The 25,355-nt window shown below is 38.0% G+C and overlaps 1 protein-coding gene across 2 annotated transcripts in view; it reads left to right on the top strand.

Annotated features, from left to right (window-relative positions):
• LOC106083357 (uncharacterized) overlaps positions 1–25,355 on the top strand; it is a 303,300-nt gene that overhangs the window by 156,281 nt on the left and 121,664 nt on the right. For both annotated transcript variants that reach the window (XM_059370091.1, XM_059370090.1), the window contains exons 5-6: positions 8,242–8,350; positions 24,659–24,835. In XM_059370091.1, the coding sequence (XP_059226074.1) occupies positions 8,242–8,350; positions 24,659–24,835 (286 nt within the window). The remainder of the gene's footprint in view (positions 1–8,241; positions 8,351–24,658; positions 24,836–25,355) is intronic.

The raw sequence follows: 25,355 nt of genomic DNA, 5'->3' as shown, positions 1-25,355 counted from the left end.
AAATAAGGTGCAGTACTTTTGCTTACATTATGTGATGGGTCCCATATGTTTTAAGGTAACAAATCAATATATGTTTGTTTGTTTTCATATTCATGTAGACTTGCAATATACAGATAGTTTAAAATGATCATGTGATGAAAATAATGTACTTAACATTTCAATATTAGAAGGGGGTTGTGTGAGGGATTGTTCTGCCAACAACCTTACGCGGCATGTAGCGCGATGTGCTAATATGGGGTCTTGAATGCAAAGCAGAACGAATTTGATATAAAAATATGTCATCACGTGTTTTTGGGTCATCCTTTTTATACCCTCCACCATAAGATGGGGGGTATACTAATTTCGTCATTCTGTTTGTAACTACTCGAAATATTCGTCCGAGACCCCATAAAGTATATATATTCTTGATCTAGCCATGTCCGTCCGTCCGTCTGTCTGTCGAAAGCACGCTAACTTCCGAAGGAGTAAAGCTAGCCGCTTGAAATTTTGCACAAATACTTCTTATTAGTGTAGGTCGGTTGGTATTGTAAATGGGCCATATCGGTCCATGTTTTGATATAGCTGCCATATAAACCGATCTTGGGTCTTGACTTCTTGAGCCTCTAGAGTGCGCAATTCTTATCCGATTGGAATGAAATTTTGCACGACGTATTTTGCTATGATATCCAATAACTGTGCCAAGTATGGGTGAAATCGGTCCATAACCTGATATAGCTGCCATATAAACCGATCTTGGGTCTTGACTTCTTGAGCCTCTAGCGTGCGCAATTCTCATCCGATCAGAATGAAATTTTGCACGACGTGTTTTGTTATGATATCCAACAACTGTGCCAAGTATGGTTCACATCGGTCCATAACCTGATATAGCTGCCATATAAACCGATAAAACTTCTTGAGCCTCTAGAGTGCGCAATTCTTATCCGATTGGAATGAAATTTTGCACGACGTATTTTGCTATGATATCCAATAACTGTGCCAAGTATGGGTGAAATCGGTCCATAACCTGATATAGCTGCCATATAAACCGATCTTGGGTCTTGACTTCTTGAGCCTCTAGCGTGCGCAATTCTCATCCGATCAGAATGAAATTTTGCACGACGTGTTTTGTTATGATATCCAACAACTGTGCCAAGTATGGTTCACATCGGTCCATAACCTGATATAGCTGCCATATAAACCGATATTGGGTCTTGACTTTTTGAGCCTCTAGAGGGCGCAATTCTTATCCGATTGGAATGGAATTTCGCACGACGTGTTTTGTTATGATACCCAACAACTGTGCGAAGTATGGTTGAAATCGGTCCATAACCTGATATAGCTGTCATATAAACAGATCTGGGGATTTGATTTCTTGAGCTTCTAGAGGGCGCAATTCCTATCCGATTTGGCTGAAATTTTGCATAACGTATTTTATTTTTACTTTCAACAACGGTGTTAAATAATGGTTAAATCGGTTCATAACCTGATATAGCTGCCATATAAACCGATCTGGGATCTTGACTTCTTGACCCCTAGAGGTCGCAATTATTATCCGATATGCCTGAAATTTTGTACGATGGATCCTCTCATGACCATCAACAAACGTGTTTATTATGGTCTGAATCGGTCTATAGCCCGATACAGATCCCATATAAATAGTTCTCTCTATTTTACTTCGTGAGCCCCAATGGGCGCAATTCTTATACGAATTGGCTGAAATTTTACACAGGTCTCCAACATATAATTTAATTGTGGTCCGAACCGGACCATATCTTGATATCGTTTTAAGAGCAGTGCAACTCTTTTCTTATATCCTTTTTTGCCTAAGAAGAGATGCCGGGAAAAGAACTCGACAAATGCGATCCATGGTGGAGGGTAGATAAGATTCGGCCCGGACGAACTTAGCACGCTTTTACTTGTTCCTTATACCATTTATCATAAAAGTTTTGGGCAAACAATCTCAAGGCCTCCAAACCTGCTCGAAAAAGCTGTTGCCGATTTAATAAAATCTGGGTCTAAATTAAAGGGGTTTAGGAGTAGAGTACGAAGGCAACATTCAAGCATTTAACAAGTGGCCGAGTTGACATAAAGCCCAATAATAGCAATATGATATTCAAATGATCCGTCCGCATGTTATAGCACTAAACAACAAGAATGGTAAGCACCTGAAATGGCTATATAACTTCAAGTTTCTAGCGCTCGCCCCTCTTTCAATTACCACCAAACGGACATATAATCCGATTATAACAATATGGGGCATAAATTAAAGAAGAGGGGTACGAATCGTACAAATAATAAATGAAAATGAAAAAACAATACTTTGGTCAAAGTGCCTCTGCGGCTTCACAATCTTAACTTTTTAATAAATGCACTGAATTCAACCGAACAATGTGGAGTATAATTGAAGTCAAGATACACCCATGAGACTTAGAAGATTAGATTATAAATATAAGTAAATTTTTTTTTTGTGTATTGTAGAAGCCACAGCGTAGCGTGCTAGATGGGTTGGTGTTTATAAATACCACGTTTGCATTCTACAATGTCCTCCAATTTATTGCGTTTGGAATTCATCCATTCTATTTGTTCACAGCCTAATTTTCCGCTTTTCACTATTTCAGTGTAACAATCGCAATACTTTTTTTTACTTCGAAATAAAAAGAAAAATTTAAATAAATTATATTCTTGATAGGTTTTCTTTGGCTAGCAACGCTTCATTGTGTCTATATGTAATAGAAGCGAGACATATATTTGTCTCACTCTTACTTCATTTCGCATTACATATGTGTGAAAGGGGACGCAATATAATCTTGATCAATGCACAATTTATACTGTTAAATAATAATAATTTCGTAAAATTAACGTATGTTCAAAGTATGCCGTGTTTACCAATCACTTGCCGTGATACAAAAGAAAATCGAATTTCTATGTCAAGAATTATTAAAGCAATTAACACCTTGTTTGAATTTTTTTTTATAAATCGATACCATATTTAATCGGTCAGATGTAGGTCTATATTTTTCAGTGTATATTTGGCGCCTTTGGATTTCTTCGTATATTGTGTGAAAGAGAACACAAGAGAACGCAGAAATAGATTCACACAATTTATGCTGTTAAATAACAATTTTAATTCGTACAATTAAAAATGTGTTCAACCAGGGACGCAGCCAGGCGGAGGGACCCCGGGCCCCATTTTGCGACACTAAATTTTGCATAAACATTTTTAAAGGCAAAGTTTTACCGCCTGACCCTCGATTCCATTGTCCGATTTTAATGAAATTTTAATATACATAATTTAAAGAATTTATATTGACGTAGCAATTTTTTTTCCATTAAGGAACAGGGGCAACTTCTCTCCCTACAGCGAAGACTATATAGACTATATAGCTTTTTAGACTATATAGCGAAGAAAGCTGGATTTAATGGTTGTGGCATAAAATAGCACTTGCTATGAAAAGAAGTAGGATTATTACCATTAATTTATTTTTTAATAGAGAAACCATCAAATGCAACAATACATTAAAACGGATTCCAGAAATTTCACTCCTAAGAATTTTGAGAAATTGGCGTTTAATTTTTGGGTATTTTCCCCAAGCCAATTTTTTCGCAAAACATTCATTACCATACACCTTTCTTAACTCGAGCTAGATTTTTTCTAAGACCGCACTATTCATTGGTATTTTTCGTCGGTAATGGGTTTTTGCACATTTTTTAAAACCGAAAGCCAATGTAATTTTTAAAAAGATGAAATTTTTGTGATTTTTTTTAAACGAAAAGTTACTTAAAGTTTCTTTAGGACAAAATCTTCGTGAAATTTTCTTGCCAAAAATTTTTTTATAAAAATTGTTTCAAAAGACAAACATTTAACAAACTTTTTTCTAAAACATAATTCTATATGAATTTTCTCTTAATTCTCGTTTTATTATTTTAATAGAAATTTTAACTGTAGAAAACAAGTTATTAAAAAAAATTCTTAAAATGAAATATTTTGCTTGCTAGTCTGAAAAACCGAAGAATAATTATTAATATTTAATTACAAATTGTTTGAATTACATCAGCAATAAAATGAAATATGTTAAGGACTCGGAAACACAATTTTAAAACTCGAAATAATCACCCAGATTAATTAACATTTTTAAATAATTATTTCAGATATAACCGTTTCTTTTTTTATATTTGGAATTTTATAATACATAATACAGTATTTAAGGCAATTGATCTGGAGTTCATAGTGGTTAAGGAACGAAAAGTCTGGTAGAAATTTGTTATTTCTGTTGCTTTGAGCGTAGCTTTGAGCACAGTGGAATATTATTTAAAATTTTTAAAAATTTGCTTTTTGAATTTATGATTTTCTTCCAAGAAAATCTTTTTAGAAAAGATTTTGAGACTAATGATTTCCTTATGTGTTGTGTACGAAAATCTTAAATAAAATTCGACGAGCATATTCGCAAAAAAGTGGGTATCAAGTTCGTGTTTCATAGTTAAATACCCATGTTTTTCACGATTACTTTTTTAACAACTACAAAATTATCACGGATACAGCAACACTTTTATTTAAATTTTATCATAAATAATGGAAGTACCCTAATGATGGAAATCAAAAAGCTGTTGAACCCCGTTTATACTGCTCTTTAAATTCGGAGCTGTTTTCCCTTTATAAAATCAGCTGACAAGAGCCCACAAAGCTAGGATTGATGCCGACATGCAAGATGTATGTCCCGATTGTAACCAGGGACCGCACGATACACGACACCTGTTTAACTGCCCGGCTAGACCCACTCGACTCGGACCCAGATCCCTGTGGACGCACCCCATTTTAGTCGCAGAGTTCCTAGGTCTTCAAACTCAACAGAATCAAGCAGACGAAAGATAGAACACAATAAACTGCTACAACAACAACAACAACTTAATACCCACCTTAAGCAAGGAAATGTGTTAAAATGATATTTGTCGGCAAACTTTTATCTATGAGAGCAAGTTTTATTCACATTTACGTTTGCTGCTAGATCATTTGACATCGATGAAGAAATTAGTGACATCACTTAAGCAGAAAGTTGATAATACTTCGTTAAAATGTGTCATCAAATCTTGGATTCGATAAAATCTAACAACATTTAAAGCGGTGGGGATCCCCTCTTAATGCTGGCGACATTTGTCATCCATGGTCATGTAAAAAATTCTCCCCAAAGAGATGTCGTACTGCGGCACACCATTCGGACTCGGCTGTAAAAAAGTCCCTTATCATTGAGTTTAAACTTGAATCGGAAAGCGGTTCCTGGTTAAATTTTTACTCTACTCCCAAATACCTTTCTTTTGAATCGTATAACATACGATTCAAAAGAAATAAATATTGAAATATTTACGCTTTAGAGGACACTTGGCCCTCAAAGTAAATATACGTTTTGTGCTCTACTTTCAAATACATTTTATATGAGCCCCATAATGGAATGATCGGTAAATAAATTCGACTTAAATATGGATATCAAATTCATGCTGCACTCCCAAATCCATTTAATGTGAGTTCCATATTGCCCTGGTCAGTAAAAATGAAATGTGTGGAGGGTGTTTTGGGGCTGGGGGGCCACCGGCACTTTGCCTTGAAAATAGATATCAAATTCGTTCTTTACTCCCAAATACCGTTGATTTGAGCTTCATACTGCCATAATGGGAAATGAAGTTCAGTTTAGGGGGCTGTTTAAGGCATACCCCAAACACTCGGCAAGAGGAGTTTTTGGGTTGGGGAGGCCCGCTGGGTACTTGGACCCAAATTTTAATACGATATTCGTTTTCTAGTCTCCAATACCCTTCATGTGAGACCCATATTGTGCCTATCGATCCACTGCGTTATTGGGAGCAAGGACCGCCCCCATCCGATATTTAAAAATATATAGTCTATGTTTTCCTCCAGACAAACTTACACAATCTGTTAAAATTTTAAGAAAATCGGTTCAGCCGTTTTTGATTCTACGGAACAAACAAAAATACCGAATCCCATATAGTTATGATGGTGACCCCCAATACTTCAATCTGCCTTTGTATGCCAGATTCGTAATCTACTGGGTTGGGGCGGCCTGGATGTCGAAAGGTCTAACACAACTCACTGTCCCATATTGCGGCGAATTCGGACAATAAATGCGACTTTTATGGGCTCAAAACCTAACCGACAGATCGGTCCATATGGCAGCTATATCCAAATAGGCTCCGATCTGTGCCATAATGCAGAAGTATGTCAACGGGCTTAACTTAACTCACTGTCCCAAATTTCGGCGACATCGGACAATAAATGCGCCTTTTATGGACCTAAGACACTAAATCGGAGGGTCGGTCTATATGGTAGCTATATCCAAATCTGAACCGATTTGAGCCAAATTGACGAAAGATGTCGAAGGGCCTAACAAAACTCAATGTCCCAAATTTCAGCAAAATCGTTTAATAAATGTTGCTTTTATGGGCCTAAGACCCTAAATCGAAGGATCGGTCTATATGACAGCTATATCCAAATCTGGACCGATCTGAGCCAAATTGACAAATGATGTCGAAGGGCCTAACACAACTCACAGTTCCAAATTTCAGCAAAATCGGATAATAAATGTGGCTTTTATTGTCCTAAGGCCCTAAATCGGCGGATCGGTCTATATGGGGGCTATATCAAGATATAGTCCGATATAGCCCATCTTAACCTGCTTATGGACAAAAAAAGAATCTATGCAAAGTTTCAGCTCAATATCTCTATTTTTGAAGACTGTAGCGTGATTTCAACAGACAGACAGACAGTCGGACATGTCTAGATCGTCTTAGATTTTTACGCTGATCAAGAATATATATACTTTATAAGGTCGGAAATGGATATTTCGATGTGTTGCAAACGGAATGACAAAATGAATATACCCCCATCCTTCGGTGGTGGGTATAAAAATTATATAGTCTATGTTTCCTTCCAGACCAACCTACAAAATCTGTGAAAATTTCAAGGTAATCGGTTGAGCCTTTTTTAAGTCTGTACGGAAAAAGCAAAATTAAATTTTATATTTATCTAGCTGACCCTTGCCCGCTCCGCTGCGCCTTCTTTTACTTTATATGAAACAAAGGTTTCCTTGAAATGTTTATTTTCGAAAATTAAAGAGCTTTTAGTGAAATACCATGCTACGAAAATAGTATATGGCTTGAGGGGTGTTTTGGGGAAGAGGTGATGCCCTAAATACATGGTCCTACATTTGGATATCAATTTCGTATTCTACTCCCATATTGGTGCCGAAAGTGGTTATCAATTCTTGCTCTAACCCCACATTGACATGGTCGGTAAATATGCCCGATTTAGGGGTGTTTTGGGGATTGGGGTGTTCCCCCAAACACTAAGCCCGGAAAATATATCAGCAACGTGCCCTATTCTCATATATCTATATATGCTCTATTCTCATATATCTATATTTGGGGGTTGTTATGGTGGTTGGACGTCCCCTAGGCAGTTGGTCCCTAATGTTGGTATCAGAACGTGGTCTACTCCCAAATACCTTTCATTTGAGCCCCATATTTCCATAGTCAGCAAACATGAACGGCAGGGGGGGTTTTTTGGGCGAAGGGCGGCCACTCAGTGAGTTGGCCTTGAAAATATATATCGAATTCGTGTTCTACTCTAAAAACCCTCTTATTTGAGCCTCATATTGCAATATTGAGCAAATACTTCCTATTTGGGTGGTGTTGTGGGGGTGGGGTGGCCCCATAGACACTTCTCCAGAACATTGATTCGTGCTTTACTCCCAAAGGCCTTTAATTTGAGCCCCATATTGCTATGGTCGTAAATTTGCCTCTTTTGGGAAGAGGCGGCCCCCAAAAACTTGGTCCCATATTAAGATATCAGATTCGTATTCTACACTCAAATAACTTATATATTAGTCCCCATATTCCCATGGTCAGTAAATAAGTCCTGTTTAGGGGGGTTTTGGGGAAGAGACGGACCCCCAGAAACGTGGTCCCACATTTGGATATTAGATTCGTATTCTACTTACATTTTTTACCAATTACTTGTCGTGATACAAAAAAAATTTAATTTCTATGTCAACAATTATTAAACCAATTAAACAAATTGTTAAGAGAGTTTCTTTAAATCAATTTCATCCTTAATTGATTAAAATGGTCAAAGTGGCTGTGTGAATTTGATTGCAAACTGCCTCTAAAGACTTAGCTGGATAAATATTTTAAGTTTTCGTTTTATTTTGTCATAGAATATTTTAATATTCACAATTGTATATGTTTCTTTTTTGGTAGGACTGGACGTTGCAAATTAAATACGTGCAACAAAGAGACGCTGGGATATATGAATGTCAAATATCTACTCATCCACCCACATCAATATTTCTGCATTTAGACGTTGTAGGTAAGTAAAATTCTACACATTTTTTTAATTTTGTTTGTTCCGTTTAGTCCAGGTTAGGTTAGGTTTAAGAGGCAGCCTGTCATCAGACTTACTTGACGTTTTCGTTCATTATATGAACATGGTAATGAAAATGCCTTCTAGTTCCTACAATAGCAACATCCAGATCGCTTTAAAAAGCCCAAAAATTTTTTTTGATTTAGCGAATGTTCACATCCGCTAAATCAGACAATTTCTCAATGAAATGCGACCCTTAAGTGGAAGAGGCAGGTTTAAGAGGCAGCCTGTCATCAGACTTACTTGACGTTTTCGTTCATTATATGAACATGGTAATGAAAATGCCTTCTAGTTCCTACAATAGCAACATCCAGATCGCTTTAAAAAGCCCAAAAATTTTTTTTGATTTAGCGAATGTTCACATCCGCTAAATCAGACAATTTCTCAATGAAATGCGACCCTTAAGTGGAACTCCTTCTAACTGCCAGTGCGGAACACACACAGCGACGAAGCTCATTTTTGGCTCTTGGGGTACGTAAATAAGCAGAATTGTCAAGTTTGAAGTGAAGATCAGCCAGAAGCATTACAAGAGCTACCAATGCATCCAGAAAAAGTCACATTTTGGTGCGGTTTATGGGCTGGTGGGAGGATGCCACCGTAGAGGTTAGCATGTCCACTTGAGACGCTGAACGCCTGGGTTCGAATCCTAGCGGAAACATCACAAAAAATTTTCAGCGGTGGTTTTCCCCTACAAATGCTGTCGACATTTGTGAGGTACTTTGCCTTGTAAAAACTTCTCTCCAAAGAGGTGTCGCATGTTCGGCACGTCGTTCGAATACTAGCGAGAACATCACAAACAATTTTCAGCGGTGGTTTTCGCCTCCAAATGCTGTCGACATTTGTGAGGTACTTTGGCTTGTAAAAACTTCTCTCCAAAGAGGTGTCGCATGTTCGGCACTTCGTTTGGACTCGGCTATAAAGAGAAGGCCCCTAATCATTGAGCTTAAACTTTAATCGGACGCCACTCATTGGTATGTTAGAGGTTTGCTCTTAACGGAATGTTCATGGGCAAAAATATGCAAATTTGGCATCATTGGCCCTTATTTCTTCCAAGATGATGGAAGTCGAATTCGAAGATGATGGTGAGCGCTACCGTGAGATGATATCCAACTTTTGTTTTGCCCAAAATGGAGAGCTTAACTTGCATGACATGGGGTTTCAACAAGACGGTGCCACATGCCACACAGAATGCGTAACAATGGACTTATTGAGAGGCGAGTTCGGCATACATTTTCTTTCATGTGAGGGACCGGTCAATTGGCCGCCTAAATCGTGCGATTTAACGCCTATAGACTATTTTTTGTGGGGCTAGGTTAAAGCTCATGTCTATTCAGAAAAGCCCTCATCCAATGACGCATTCAAAGACAACATTGAAGCATTTATTCGTGAGATACCGGATGGAACATTTGAGGCGCAGTCCCGGTCAACATTTACATTCAAATAAAGATTTCAATCTTTTTTCTGAAATTTATATGTTTTTTTATTTTTATATAGCTCTTAAAAAATCACCCTTTATAAAGGATAACACAGTATTTCTAGGCGCCGCATGACCAAAGGAAAAGCTTACTTATCCTCACGGCAGTGATCGCATCAATTTGTCTAGCCACAATGTCCAGAGGCATTAGATGTAGCATTAAATTCAGTGCATCAGATGGTGTCGTTCTCAGTACGGTTGTGATGCACAAACAAGCCGTCCTTTGGATCCGTCTAAGTATTGAACAGTAGGTGAATGTTTAAAGCGCAATCCACCCGACCACAACATCATATATTATAATAGGTCAGACAATTGCAGTATATACCCTACTTTTTCCAATAGCTCTCTTGCAGGTGTAAAGAACAAGTGTTGGCTTTCTTTGCCCTTACTACATGCATGCGTATTTAGAATTTATTAACAAGCGCTTAGCTCCAATAATTAAACTACAATTTTAATTGTAATTCAATAAATAAATTAACAAAAACATAAATATGAAGCCTACACAAGCGATCTCCAGGGATCTTTGCCCTAAGATATGTTTATATCCACATCTCTAGGGTCTTCAGCACAAAGGATGACAAACTAATAAAACGAAAATCTTTCGCCTTCGTGTGGGTAGGTTTTCTTGCTTTTGGAATAAAAATGACTTGTGATACAATCAGAGTATATCTCCCTAGGTCAAGGAGACAGTCGTGTAATTGAACCTGCATTGCATCATCAGGGTATGGGGATGTAAAGGAGTCAACTCTTTTTATCGCCCAAAGGATTTTGGACTCATGTACATTTTCCCCAAAAACCTCCGACGAATGAAACCTCTTCTGACGCCATGTTGTCCGTTGTATCGTCCCCGGTGCTGCAGAAATCCACCCAGAATTTATTCTGAGCCTTTCTCAGCTAGCCCTTGTATTTTGTTAGCTGAGCCATATAGACGTCCCAATAGTGTGGCGACCTTGTGGCTTTCGTTCTCTTGGAGGGCCCTTCCTTACACTAACCAGTTCCACCATAGCCGTCTCTGTTTGCTCCTTGCTTTTGCTCTAGGACATGCTGGCACAAACGAGATATGGAGGGCCTTCGTGATCCACTTGACCATTATGTTTATATGCTCCGCATTTTCTACTTCCTTTTCTGGTCTAGAGGGATAGTCGTGCAGAATGTGTGTCGAAATTTATCCCAAACCACCTTTCTTCTCTTTGGCCAAGTCTCCACATTTGCAGTATTTTCTCCAAGGCTGAAACTAATATAACAATGATCAGAGAAGCTGTGGTCATCCAACACTTCCCAGTCGCAATTGCTTCCGCTTATATCGTCCGAAACAAAGGTAACATATAGCACATCCTTCCTGTTCCTGGAAATAAAGGTCGGTTTATTTCCTTTATTACAAATCGCCAGATTGCAATTCATAATATATTTGATAAGAGGCTCATCCCTTTCTGGTGATGTGCATTAGCATCACTTCCCACATTGCGGCTTCCCATGCAGAAACGGCTTCAACCAGCAGCTTAAAGATGGTAATTCTGAATCGTGTACCATATATAGAGAAGCCAGCCACTAATAAGACTTTTACTACCACTGAATCTTCACATGGATTCTCCAATGATCAAAGTAATCACCGAATAACTTGGAAATGTTTGGCTTTTACTCCTAAAACTTTAATTTTTACTAATCCACATATACATAAATATTTTCTTGGAAATTTTGAACTTCCACAGAAATCAAGGAGTACGGTACTTTAGGTGAAGTTGAAACAGAGAATTGGTTATGGAATGGCAAAGTGTTCAATGTAATGAACATTTTGTTCTTTAATTGTTGTTCAATTACTAATCTCATTTGGATGGAAAACAGCACACAGCAGTCGAGAAAATTATCTCGACTCCGGACAAAGGTAAAAAATTCTTCAACACAAAAATTTAAATTCTAAAACTATATAACCTAACCGCCGTATTCACAAACTTAATAAAGCCTTAAAACAGATTTATTTGCCAGTTCTGTAAGATAAATCTGTCAAATAAATCTATTTCAAATCTACATAAAGTTTTGTGAGTACCGGTATAAAGCTACTAAATTTAACAAGGGTTAGTTCTATCATATCAATGAGTGCAGTCCAATTAGAGTTTAAACTCAATGTTACGGGGCGTCGTTTTTTATGCTGGGTTCGAACGGTGTACCGAATATCGACACCACTTGGTAGAGAAGTTTTATTATGGCAAGATACCTCACAAATGCAGTCAGCATTTGTAAAGGGAAAATTGTTTCTCTTGTTCAAGAAGGGATTTGAACCTAGTGTTCGTCGTCATAGACAGACATGCCAAACTCTGCAACATTAGGTTAGGTTTAAGTGGCAGTCTGCCATCAGACTCACTTAGACGTTTTCGTCCATTGTAATACCACGGGAACATAAGAAGGAAGATGCCTTCTAGTTCCTACCGTTGAACCATTCAGATCACTTTAAAAAGCCCAGTAACTTGCGAATGTTCACATCCGCTAAATTAGAGAGGTTCTCAAAGAAATGAGAACCTATAGTGGAACTCCTAACTGCTGGTGCGGGACACACACACAGAATGCGTTCTATAGTCTCTTCTTCCTCGATGTCCCTACATCTTCTGCAAAAGTCGTTGCTGGCAACCTTCAGTTTGTCAGCATGTTTTCCGATTAGACAGTGACCTGTCATGACGGACTCAATGATTGAGACGTCTGTTTTAGCCAATGATGGCAAAGCAATAGACCTCTTCAAGTCTAGATGAGGCCACTTAACTTTGGAATGCTCACAGGCCCGATGGGCCTGGTCCTGAAATCATAGCTTACATGTCGCCAGATTCCAGTGTCCCTGGAGTGTGTAAGGTAGTTCCTAGTCTCGCAAGCTCGTCTGCTTTAGAATTCCCTGGGATATCTCTGTGGCCCGGCACCCAGAACGGGTGAATTTTAAACGGTTCAGCCATCTCGTTAAGAGATATGCGACAGTCGATGGCGGTTTTTGTGTTCTGAAATACGTTCTCCAGGGATTTAATGGCTGCCTGGCTGTTTGAGAAGATATTTATGCCAATCGTCGTAATGTCATTATATCTTAGCCATTCCACCACTTCCTTAATTGCAAGGATCTCTGATTGATACACACTGCAGTCGGGTAACCTTTACACTGCAGTCGGGTAACTTCTATATGACCATTTCTAGATCTTTAAAGTACACCCCAAAGCCCACCTGGTCGTTAAGTTTGGAACCATCCGTATAGAAGTTTATGTAACTTCGGTTACTAGGGATATCGTAGTTCCAATTGGTTCTATCAGAAATAGTGGTACAGTAATTTTTATCAGGTAGGGTGTAATCCACACTGCCTGGAACATCAGATATTGTATCAAGTATAACACAGTGTCCGTGGCCGCCACATGACCAATGAGAAAGCTCCCTTATCCTCACGGCAGAGGTCGCTGCAATTTGGGTAGTCACAATGTCCAGAGGCATAAGATGTAGCATTAAATGCAGTGCATCAGATGGTGTTGCCCTCAGTGCAGCTGTGATGCACAACAAGCCATCCTTTGGATCCGGTTAAGTATTGAACAGTAGGTGAACTTTTGAAGCGCCGTCCCCCAGACCACAACGCCATATAGCATTATAGGTCTTTGATAACTGCAGTATATACCCAATGCATGACACGAGGTCTAAACCCTCAACTTATGTCAATGGCTCTCTTGCAGGTGTATTGGGCAAAGTTATAAGACTTGCCCTTTCCAAAATGTTGGATTTGAAGTTCAATTTCCTGTCCATCAAAACACCCAGGTATTTTGCGCTTTCTGTAAATGGAACATTCTCTCCACCCAAGGAGACAGGTTCCACTGTAGGCAACGGCAACTTGTATCTCCTGCTGAAATTTATACCCAGACCACTTTCGGTAGCCCACTTTGCTGTTGCATGTAGAGCTTCCTGAAGTATACCTCTTAGAGTGCTGTGCAACTTTCCCCTAACCGCAATTGCCACGTCATCAGCAATTTCTTCCATAGACAGTAATATATTGTGAATGGCTATATTCCAAAGTAGAGGAGACAGTACACCTTCTTGAGGAGTTCCTCTGCTGACCCATCTTTTTAGATCCACAGATCCCAAGCCTGCCGCAATGCATGTTTTAGTAAGTAAGTTATTAATAAATTTTCTTGCGGTAGAGTTGATGCCCAGAAACTCCAACATCTTCATGATTGACGTCGGTTTTACATTATTGATTGCAACTTCAATGTCAAGAAATGCTACCATTGCATATTTCTTGACAGCGAGAGCCCTCTATGTAGCCGAATAGGTCGTGAAGGGCTGTTTCAGTGGATTTGCGTTTACTGTATGCATGCTGCTGCCGCGACTGGCGATCTCCAGGGATCTTTGCCCTAAGATATGTTTCTATCAAGCTGGCGACAGAAAGGAGTAAAGACATCTTATCGTCCAAAGGATTTACGGCTCAAACACAATTTCCTAATAGCCTCCGACGAATGCATACCAGTGACAACCTCTTCTGAGGTTGTCACTGGTATACGGGAAATTATCCACGTTTTCCGTTGGATAATTTCCCGGGAAATGTGTATCAACGAGTAGTTCTAGTGTTTCCTCATTAAACATTGTCTCATTAGACATTGTCCATACATTCTATGACTTCTGAATATGCCCCACGCTAATAGGTCTCGAGGACAGAATCCTCTTAGCCCAGAGGCCTCAGATGTATCCTCCACAGAGCTGCAGAATTCTACCCAGGATTTGTTCTGAGCCTTTCTCAGCTCGCTCATATATTTTCTTATGTCAGCCTTATAGATACCCCAATCGTTTGGTGTTCTTGTGGCTTTTGCTCTTGTTTGCTCGCTGTTTGCCCCTTGAATTGGCACTAGGGCATGCTGACACAATCGAGTCATTCAGGGCCTTCGTGATCCGCTTGACCACTATGTCTATATCTTCCGTAGTTTCCACTTCCTTTTCTAGTCTAAAAGGGATAGTGGTGCAGAATTTGTGCCGAAATTTATCCCAACCCGCCTTTCTTCTGTTTAACCGAGGAACCACTACTCCAATATTTTCTCCAAGGCTAAAACTAATATGATGATGATCAGAGAAGCTGTGGTCATCCAACACTTCCCAGTCTCATATTCTTCCACTTATATCTCCCGATACAAAGGTAATATCTAGTACCTCCTGCATGTTCCTGCTAATAAAGGTCGGTTTATCCCCTTTATTACAAATCGCCAGATTGCAACTTACAATATATTCAAAAAGCAGCTCACCCCTTTCGTTGACATCCGAACTTCCCCATATCTGGTGATGTGCATTAGCATCACTCCCTAGAATGAGGCTTTTCTTCCCTAAAAAGCAGTTTCAAGGTTTAAGGTTTGATGGCGGCATCTCTGAATCGTGTACCATATAGGGAAGCCAGCCAGTAATGAGACTTGTTTATTTCAAGGCTGGCTGCTACTAAATCTTAATTGCTTACCGACGGAAGAAGAAAAATATTTTGACTACTCTTTGTAAGAATACAGGCTCTGTATTTCCCATGATGCACTGTATGTCTGCGCTCACCATTAGCCTAATCCAATCTACCAATCTTCGCTTCAGGATCTGAGGGAATCCTTGGTATCCGAGCATGCACCATTGTTTGGGAAGGAATATCTTCCTTCTTCACTAAATCTAGTGCTGCACCTGGCAAGATCTCACCAATTTTAAGCGCACAACGATACATTTCAATTGAGCGTTAATCGCCGAAGGCAATTAGTTTGTATCGGCCTCGATATCGTCACAAAATGGAGGAGACCCAGGAAATTCTGAAAGGACATCGGAGTATACTGACGACAGTCCATTGACTATCCCACTCCAATTATTCCTAGGGATGCAGCTATCTTCTTCTCCCTTGTCGACAACTGCCATCACTAAACTGTCCCTAGCCACAATAGCAAAGGTTCTTGGATCCATCTTACTGTTGTTCGTCCTAGTTCTTTTAGGCATGGGATGCCCTCCAGGTGACCGCAGCCTTTTGGCTGACTGCGGTGCAGTTTCCAAATCTAGACGTATAGTCTTTGGGGTAGCCTGTGCAGTGAATTCCCGAGCCCAATTGAGGGAATCTCTCTCCCTATTAGTGAGATTCTTAGGATCAATCGCACCAAGTCTCTCAATAAACCTGAGAGCGATGCGTCTTCTGTTCCAACCTCTTAAAGAGCGTGTTGGTCTGCCGGGGAAGGCCGATGGCCTAGACAAATTATAGGCATGCGAAGAATGAACAGGTTCGGCCTTGTTCTTTAGACACGAGCCAGGTATCTTCGTCAAAAGCCCCTGCTGGCCACTCGTCTGTCGGCTAGTAGAGCCTGGAGCAGCCACTCCACCGGTCGAGGTTTCATTAGCAGACAACATGCTACGGCCTGTGGCGTTTCTAATTGAAGCTCGGGGTCTTTCGTTTTTTATTTAAACTAGACCACTCCGCTGTGCATTATTCTACACAGAATAAAAATTTGCTTATATTTATAATCTAAACTTCTAGGTCTCTTGGGTGTATCTTGACTTGCAATATACTCTACATTGTCGGCATACACAATTTGCCAATAACTGTCGGTTGAATGCAGTGCATTTTTCAAAAAGGCTAAGATTGTGCAGCCGGACAGACACATTGTCAAAATGTTTTTTTTTTCTATTTTCTTTAATTTATGCCCTTTATTGTTATAATCGGGTTATATGCCTTTGATGGAAATTGAAGGAGGTGCGAGAGTTTGAAGCTTGACTTTATATAGCCACTTCAGGTGCTTAACATGCTTAGTGCTTAGAGCTTTTAAATGTGGACAGAACAAATGTTTACCCTACTGCCATATACCCTTCATTTGAATATCATATAGCCATTATTGGCCATTTGTTAAATTTTTCAATATTACCTTCGTACTCTTCTAAAGCCCTTTCATTTAAACCAAGATCTTATTAAATCGGCAACATGTCCTTTCGAGCAGTTTTGGAGACCCTTTAGATTGTTGCCCAAATTTCTACTCTTTTCAAATACCTTAAATTTTAGTCCCATATTGTCTTGGTAAGGCTACCAGTCCGTTTGTGCCTTTTGGAGTAAAACTGTTGAATCCATATTTCAAAGTTAAGTTCGTAATCCTCTCGTAAAACCCTCACTGTTATGATAGGTGGTTCATGGAAAAAAGGGTGACCCCCAAACACATGACTTCATATTTGTATGTCAGATTCGTTCCGCCTTGCATTCGCGACCCCATATTACCAGATCGTGCTACATGCCGCCTTAGGTTGTTGGCAGAACAATCCCTCACGCAACCCCCGTCTGATATTGATATATAAAGTTCACTCTTTTCATCACATGATCATTGAGAACTCTATGAATATTGCAAGTAAATCTAATTTTATACGAACATACAAAAAGATATCGATTTGTCACCTTAAAACATGTGGCCCTTATCACATAATGCAAGCAAAAATACTGTACTGTATACTGTTAAGCAGCATACGTCATTTTCCATAGCCGCAGCTTAAGCTACTGACTGACCTTCATGCCAAAGAACACTAAGTAGGGGCACAGGCATCATGGGTGTGTGGTGGACACCCGCACCACACCAGTGACCTCTTTTAGCCTTCTCTCTCTCGCACATACCACTCACCTTTCGCACTGCCAACTCTAATACTCCAACCTATTGCTTTGCATTCACACAAATAACGGAAGCTTTTTGCAAAAGCTTCAAAAACAATTTTATTTTTGGAAAATTATTTTCATTTAAGGGTGGTTTTTTTAGCTATTATCTTTTTGGCAAACTGGTTTAAACAACTCTTGCACGTTTCGAGTTTTGTTTCACTGTCAAACATCTTAAATTTTTAAATTTTATTATAAAAATGAGTGCTCTGTTAAAAAAGTTCATCGCGCGCTTCTTCCAATTTACGACAAAGCTAATTTTTGGCTCAATGGGTACGTAAATAAGCATAATTGCCGATTTTGGAGTGAAGATTACTCAGAAGCATTGCAAGAGCTACCAATGCATCCAGAAAAAGTCACAGTTTGGTGTGGTTTATGAGCTGGTGGCATCATTGGACTGTACTTCTTCAAAGTGAACATTTTATTTCGGCGAACATTTTACTTCACTTTTGGGACCGGTCAATTGGCCGCCTGTATAGTGCTATTTAACACCTTTAGTCTATTTTTTTGGGGCTATGTTAAAGCTCTTGTCTATACAGAAAATCCCGCTTCAATTGACGCATTGGAAAACAACATTGAGGCATTTATTCGAAATGTTAGAAAGAGAGTGCCAAAATTGGACTTAGCGGATGGACCATTTGAGGCGCAGGCACGGCCAACATTTGCATGAAATAATGTTCAAGCATTAAATTATATGGGCCGTACTATCGACTCAAATACAGATTTCAGGATTTTTTTGAATTTTGTATGTTTTTTTTTTTGAAAATCTTTCCCATAGCTCCTAAAAATCACCCTTTATATTCTGCACATCTCGGAAAGAAATATCTTCCGATTCAACCCAATTTTATTAAAATCCAATCAGCCGTTTGGCCGTTTGTAGTTATAAAATTGTTTGTTTTGTTGTGCAGTCTCCCAAAATATATACAAACATAAAAATTGCAAAAGCCTCTTACACCAAATCTGGACCTTAAGGAATTTGCAGACCTACATGCCAGGTAGGGCCACGCACATCACACTCCCACAACAACCCCACTTAAATAGTGATAATCTTTTCACTCTTCCACCAATTGTTTCTTTTAAAGTACGTTTACATTGGCCACTAAATCCGGATTTATGGCCTTTTCGAAATTTAAGTGCTAAATCCTGTGTTTTTTTCAGGTTTTACCATACAAAAATAAATTACACTTTTTCACGATTTATTGTGAAATCCCAAATAAACCCGATATCATGGCTGAATAATCGTCAAAAGTACCAAAATATGCAACTGTTTTCAAGAATTGTGTATGGATGTGTGATTTGCACATTAATGTATGCGCAGCTACGCTTGTATGTCACTTAAATCCCCAAAAAGTGCAGTGAAAAAGGACAGGATTTGTTTTTGGATTTAGTTAAATCCAGATCATAAAAATTTCAATTACTTTCACCACTAATACTCCCACTTATTACATTGCATTCACACACTCATAACGGACGCAGTAGAAAACCAGTAAGGATAAGCAAAAGTTGGGAGGAGCCGACTATATAATTTCGGATGAAAGATATATATATATATATATATATATTTTTTTTTTTTTTGATACAAATTAATATATTTATTATATTGTACATAATTAAAATTATGTTGCTTTTCTTCGTCTTCATATCTTAGCACTACTCTCTTAGATGAGATTACATTTAAAGTATTCAATGATTAATTTTTAAATTAAATAATAATAAATTGAGAACTTAACTTATTTAGAAATTAAAGGGGTAAAAAGATTTGATTGATTAAAAATTATAACATATATACTCGAAATATACTGCATGCTTATAAAAACTGCTATAAAACAAAGAAATGAACCACAAAGGATTAGGATACTCCATAACAACAATAAAATAAGTAAGGAGTTGGAAACATTTTTTTAGTTTAAATTAACATAGAAGATAAAGGCTTTTTTGGTTGAATAGAATATATGAGTACAAATACAGTTTGTTTCCTTGGCGGTTCTTCGAAGTGGTTTGAAACTTAAATCAATCAATTTTTACAGCACTGTATATTTTGCGTATAAAACTATATGCAGCAAAGAAGCCGATTGTCCCTGTTAAAAGCCAAAAGGTTAGAACCATAAGACTAGTGTATCCAAAATACAGAAGTGTGGGTATGAACTCTGTAATCTCAAGTTTGGTAAAGAAAAAAAAAACTATAGAAAAGGACGTACACCGTGGAACCGCCAGACACTATAAAACTTCGCCACCACCAGCGATAATCTTCTCCACATAGTTGGAAGTATGTCATAACAATGGATATCTGACCACAACTAACAACCAATATGCAAAACACAAGGAATAGAAACCCAAATAGATAATAAAATTGGTTTTGCCATATTGCCGTAAAAACAAAAAATAATTCAATGAATTCCAGCCATCAGTGTGCTTAGTATAGCGTTCATATACCAATGTTGTGTGGGCACTTGTCTTGGTATCATATTCGTGCGTACAGGATGTTGATATGGCTGTTTGCGATATCCAAAATAATAGCCTAAATATACCAGCGGCACGGATATACCAAACCACAACAAAAGTAATGATATCATAGTTTTAAACGGCACCGCTCCGCTAGATTCTTTGTCCCATATGAAGAAGTTCAAAAAGAATCCAGTTCCAAAAACTATGCTTGGGTATAAGGAAGCGGTAAGAAAAGAAATGAAATGAAATATGAAAGCCATATCTAAAATTTCATGGCAATCGGACACTAAATGCACCCTGCTCAGACAGACAGACGGACATGGCTAAATCGAATCAGGAAATGATTCTAAGCCGATTGTCATACTTATCAATGGGATTAGCTCTTCTCCTTCTTAGCGTTGCAAACAAATGCACACAATTATAACACTTTGCACCACAGTGGTGATGTAGGTTATATTGGGTTTCCCAAATTAATTTTTTAAAAGAAAGTAAATGCATTTTTAATAAAACTTAGAATGAACTTTAATCAAATATATAATTGCCATTTTGTTCGATAACCTTTTGCCATCTTCCTGGCAAATTAAGTATTTCACGCTCACAGAACTTCTGGCCTTTATCTGCAAAAAACTGAACCAAGTGCGATTTTATAGCCTCATCATTACCGAAAGTTTTACCATTTAAGGAGTTCTGCAAAGATTGAAATAAATTGTAGTCTGATGGTGCAAGGTCAGGGCTATATGGAGGATGCATCAAAAGTTCCCAGCCAAGCTCACTCAGTTTTTGCCGAGTGACCAAATTTGTGTGCGGTCTAGCGTTGGTGGAATATGACACCTTTACGATTGACCAATTCTGGTCGCTTCTCCTTGATGGCTGTATTCAATTTGTCCAATTGTTGACAGTAAACATCCGAATTAATCGTTTGGTTCCTTGGAAGCAGCTCAAAATATACCACACCCTTCTAATCCCACCAAACAGACAGCATAACCTTCTTTTGGTGGATATCAGCCTTTGAAGTGGTTTGAGCTGGTTCACCATGCTTGGACCATGATCGTTTTCGACTAACGTTGTTGTATGATTCGTTTTAAAAACGGATCGAATTCATATCGTTTAAGGTGCATATGACAAGCGTTGATTCGGTTTGTTAAATGAATTTCTTTCAATACATGTGGAACCCAAATATGAAGCTTTTTCACCAGTCCAAGACTTTTTATGTGATAAAGAACGGTTGATTTTGGTATATTTAACTTCTCTTATATCTCACGCTCAGTTATATGACGATCCAATTCGATTAATGCTTAAAATTTGTCAACGCCGACTATATGAAAAATCCGCAATTACTTTTTGGGCAACCCAATATATACAGACAGACAAAAAATTGACGGGAAGACAGACGGACAGACAGGTAGGCACAGACAGAGATAGAAAGACAAACTGACGAACATTAGTATAGAAACGATAAAAAAAACCAGTCTGCATGCATTGAACCTATGTTGAAATATAGTCAGATTTTAATGTTGCATATCCATTGATATATTGAATAGAATCTTGTAAGATTTTCTTATGATACGACCTAAATTGTAGCTACTAGAGCCTTAAAGGCCATATTTTATGAAACCTATATATGGGGGTTACATATATCTAAATTTGGACGGACTTTGATAAAATTAAGCACACGTCAATAAAACACCTCACTAAAAATTGTATAAAGATCAAACAAAAATTGTTGCTTCTATAGCCTTATAGGGCCATATCGGATGGAAGATGTATATGGGTGCTATATCTAAATCTAATCCGATTTCAATAACATTTTGCACACGTATTAAAACGTCAAGTGAAACATTTTATGCAAAATTTTGCAAAGATCGGACCAAAATTCTGGCTTCTATAGCCTTCAAAGGCCATATCGGATGAAAGATATATATGGGAGCTATATCTAAATTCGAACCGATTTAAATGATATTTTGCATACGCATTGGGACGTTAAATGAAACATCTCGTTCAAAATCTTCTAAAAATTGGACCAAAATTGTGGCTTCTATAACCATAAAAGGAAATATCGGATGGAAGATATATGGGAGCTTTATCTAAATCTGAACCGATTTTTATGAAATTTTGCTCACATATTGCAATGTCGAACAAAACATGTAGTGCAAAATTTGTAAGATCGGACCAAAATTGTGGCGTTTACAGCATGTCCTATTAGATATATCGGATGAAAGATATATATGGAAGCTATTTCTAAATCTGAATTTATTTTGTTCAAAATCAATAGCGTTCGTCCTTGGACCAAAAAACTAACTTGAGCCAAATTTTGCAACAATCGGACAACAAATGCGACCTGTACCTTGATTAGAATATTAGATAGACAGACAGACGGACATGGCTAAATCGAATCAGGAAGTGATTCTAAGCCGATCGGTATACTTATCAATGGGTCAAGCTCTTCTCCTTCTTAGCGTTGCAAACAAATGCACAAAGTTATAATACCCTGTACCACAATGGTGGTTTAGGGTATAAAAACCGATAACAATTTGCTGTGTTAAAGCTTCTTCTTGGTTTATAAAAAATTAATTAATAAAAATTAATTTTCATATGTTCATCGCTTCTCTGGAAAAACATCTTTCGATTGATGCCAATTTCTTTAAAATCATTATATATAATTTATACAATATAAAATTTTTTGGAAATGCATTCCATTGAAATGCAAAGTGATGGAAAATAAATTAAATACAAAAACATAACGACCTCGACCGAAAATTTCGCATTTAAATTTTGTTTAAACAAATTTCAATGCTTCCTTGAAATATTTATTTTCGAAAATTAAAGAGCTTTTAGTGAAATACCATGCTACGAAAATAGTATAATATAAGTGCCTTTATCCGAATCCCATATGATCTTTATTGGTCTACGAATTTAAGTTTGGATGTAAGATGTACTCCATTCCTAAAATACTTTCTTTCAGCTCGATATTCTCATGATATCTGATTTAGGCATGTTTTCGGGGGTGAGGTGGTCCCCCCCCCCCCCCCCCCCTCTCAGACACTTAACCCAGAAAAATATCAGCATCGTGGTCTTCTTTCATATACCATTTATTGTAACCCCATATTGCCATTGGTTTAGGGGAGTTTACACGATGAGGCGGCCCCCAAACAAATGGCCCCAAAATAGGTTATCAAATTCTTTTTCTAATCTCAAATATCTTTCATTTAAGCCACATATTGGCATGGTCGAAAAATTTTTACCCTTTCAGGTGTGTTTTGGAAAAGGGGTGATGGCCCAATTACATGGTCCTATATTTGGATATCAAATTCGTATTCTACTCCCAAATACATTTATTTGAGCCCCATATTGCGATGTTTAGTAAAAAATTGTTGTTTATGGGGTATTTTGGGAAAGGGGTAGACCCCCAGAAAATTGGTGCCGAAAGTGGGTATCAATTCTTGTTCTACCCCCCAATACCTTTCATGGGGGTGGTCCCCCAAACACTAAGCCCGGAAAATATATCAGCAACGTGCTCTATTCTCATATATCCATATATAATTTATTTGAACCCCATATTGCCATTGCTCTCAAAATTGGATATCAAATTCGTTTTCTAATCTCATTTTAACTCCTTATTGCAAAAGTCAGCAAATATGTCTGGTTTGGAGTATTAGCCCTAAAAACTTTAAATATTTAGTTTCACTCTCTTCAAGACCCAAATTGTCTTGGTGAGCAAATACGTCCTATTTGGGGGTTGTTATGGTGGTGGGACGTCCCCGAGACAGGTGGTCCCTAATGTTGATATCAGATATGTGATCTACTCCCAAATACCTTTCATTTGAGCCCCATATTTCCATAGTCAGCAAACATGACCGGCAGGGGGGTGTTTCGGGGGATGGGCGGCCACTCAGTGAGTTTGCCTTGAAAATATATATCGGATTCGTGTTCTATTCTAAAAACCCTCTTATTATATTGCAATAGTCACCAAGTACTTCCTATTTGGGTGGGGTTGTGGGGGTGGGGTGGCCGCATAGACACTTTGCCCGAATATTGATATCAGATTCGTGCTTTACTCCCAAAGACCTTTCATTTGAGCCCCATATTGCTATTGTCGTAAATTTGTCCCCTTTGGAGAGACAAACACTTGGTCCCATATTTGGATATCAGATTCGTATTCTACACTCAAATATCTTTTGTTTAAGCGCCATATTCCCATGGTCAGTAAATAAGTACTGTTTTTGGGGGTGTTTTGGGAAAGGGGTACATTTTCTAATCCTAAATACCTTTCATTTGAGTCCCATATTGTCGTGATTGGTCTCAATATATGTTTGGTAGGTTTTAGGGTGGGGCAGCCTCCCTAGGTACCCCATCCGATATTTGGATACCAAATTTTTATTTTTAGGGTACTGTATGAGAGCACACAAAATTTCGCTTAAATCGCACCACCCATCTCCGAGATCTGGCGTTTCTGAAAATTAAAGAAAGGAGGGGGGGGGGGGTCCGCCTCCGCTTCAGATATCAAAAAATGTAGTACCCTTGTTTTCACCACGGGGTCATTATGCACCATCTGTCAAAATTTCAAGAAAATCGGTTAAGCCGTTTCTGAGTCTATAAGGAACACACAAATATACAAACAAACACAAATCGATTTTTATATATAAGATTAAAATATATTATTTTATATATCAAAACTATTTTTATTAACTTTATACAGAAGCGCGAGCTGAAATTACCGGCCCATCAATTCGATATTTAACTCCAGGCTCCACGTTACGGTTACATTGCCTAATAGTGCAGAATACTGAGACTTCCGAATATATATTCTGGTATCATGATAATAGAATGATTAACTACGATTCAGACAGAGGGGTAAACGTTTCCACTGATCCAGGTGAGTTTAATTAAATTTATTAATTCCATAAACGAGTTAAAAAAAATCCATTTTTTCGCTCTGCACACTAAAAAAAAGTAAACACATGATTCAGTTAGCATTGTTTGCGAAAGTAACTTCGAAAATATCATGGTTTAGTTAAAATTTTTATAAATAGCACCTGAAAATTATTAACTTTTAACAGATCCAAAGGAAATTTGTTGGCAATAAAGTTTAATGATTTTTTTAATGAACTGTGAAAATAAACACAAAAGTAATTTCTAATATTAAAGTAATAAAAAGAAAGAAACAGTTTCGGAGCAAGGAATTTAAGACTACACTAAAAAATTTAACCCATTAATGAGATAGAATAAACTACTTTAGAAAAAAAGGTGAACTTCATAAAGCGTCAAAAACATTTTTATTCGTTTTTAGTTAATGCAGATCCAAAACTTAGTGATATCATGTGAACTTTGTCATGATTCAACGTTAACTAAACGGAACGAAATTATTCCTTATTCAGTGCAAATGTTGAACAATC

This window comes from Stomoxys calcitrans, chromosome 5, assembly GCF_963082655.1.
Source record: "Stomoxys calcitrans chromosome 5, idStoCalc2.1, whole genome shotgun sequence".
Taxonomy (NCBI): domain Eukaryota; kingdom Metazoa; phylum Arthropoda; class Insecta; order Diptera; family Muscidae; genus Stomoxys; species Stomoxys calcitrans.
Note: the sequence above shows the minus strand (reverse complement) of the source record. Positions and strands in the feature narration are given on the sequence as shown.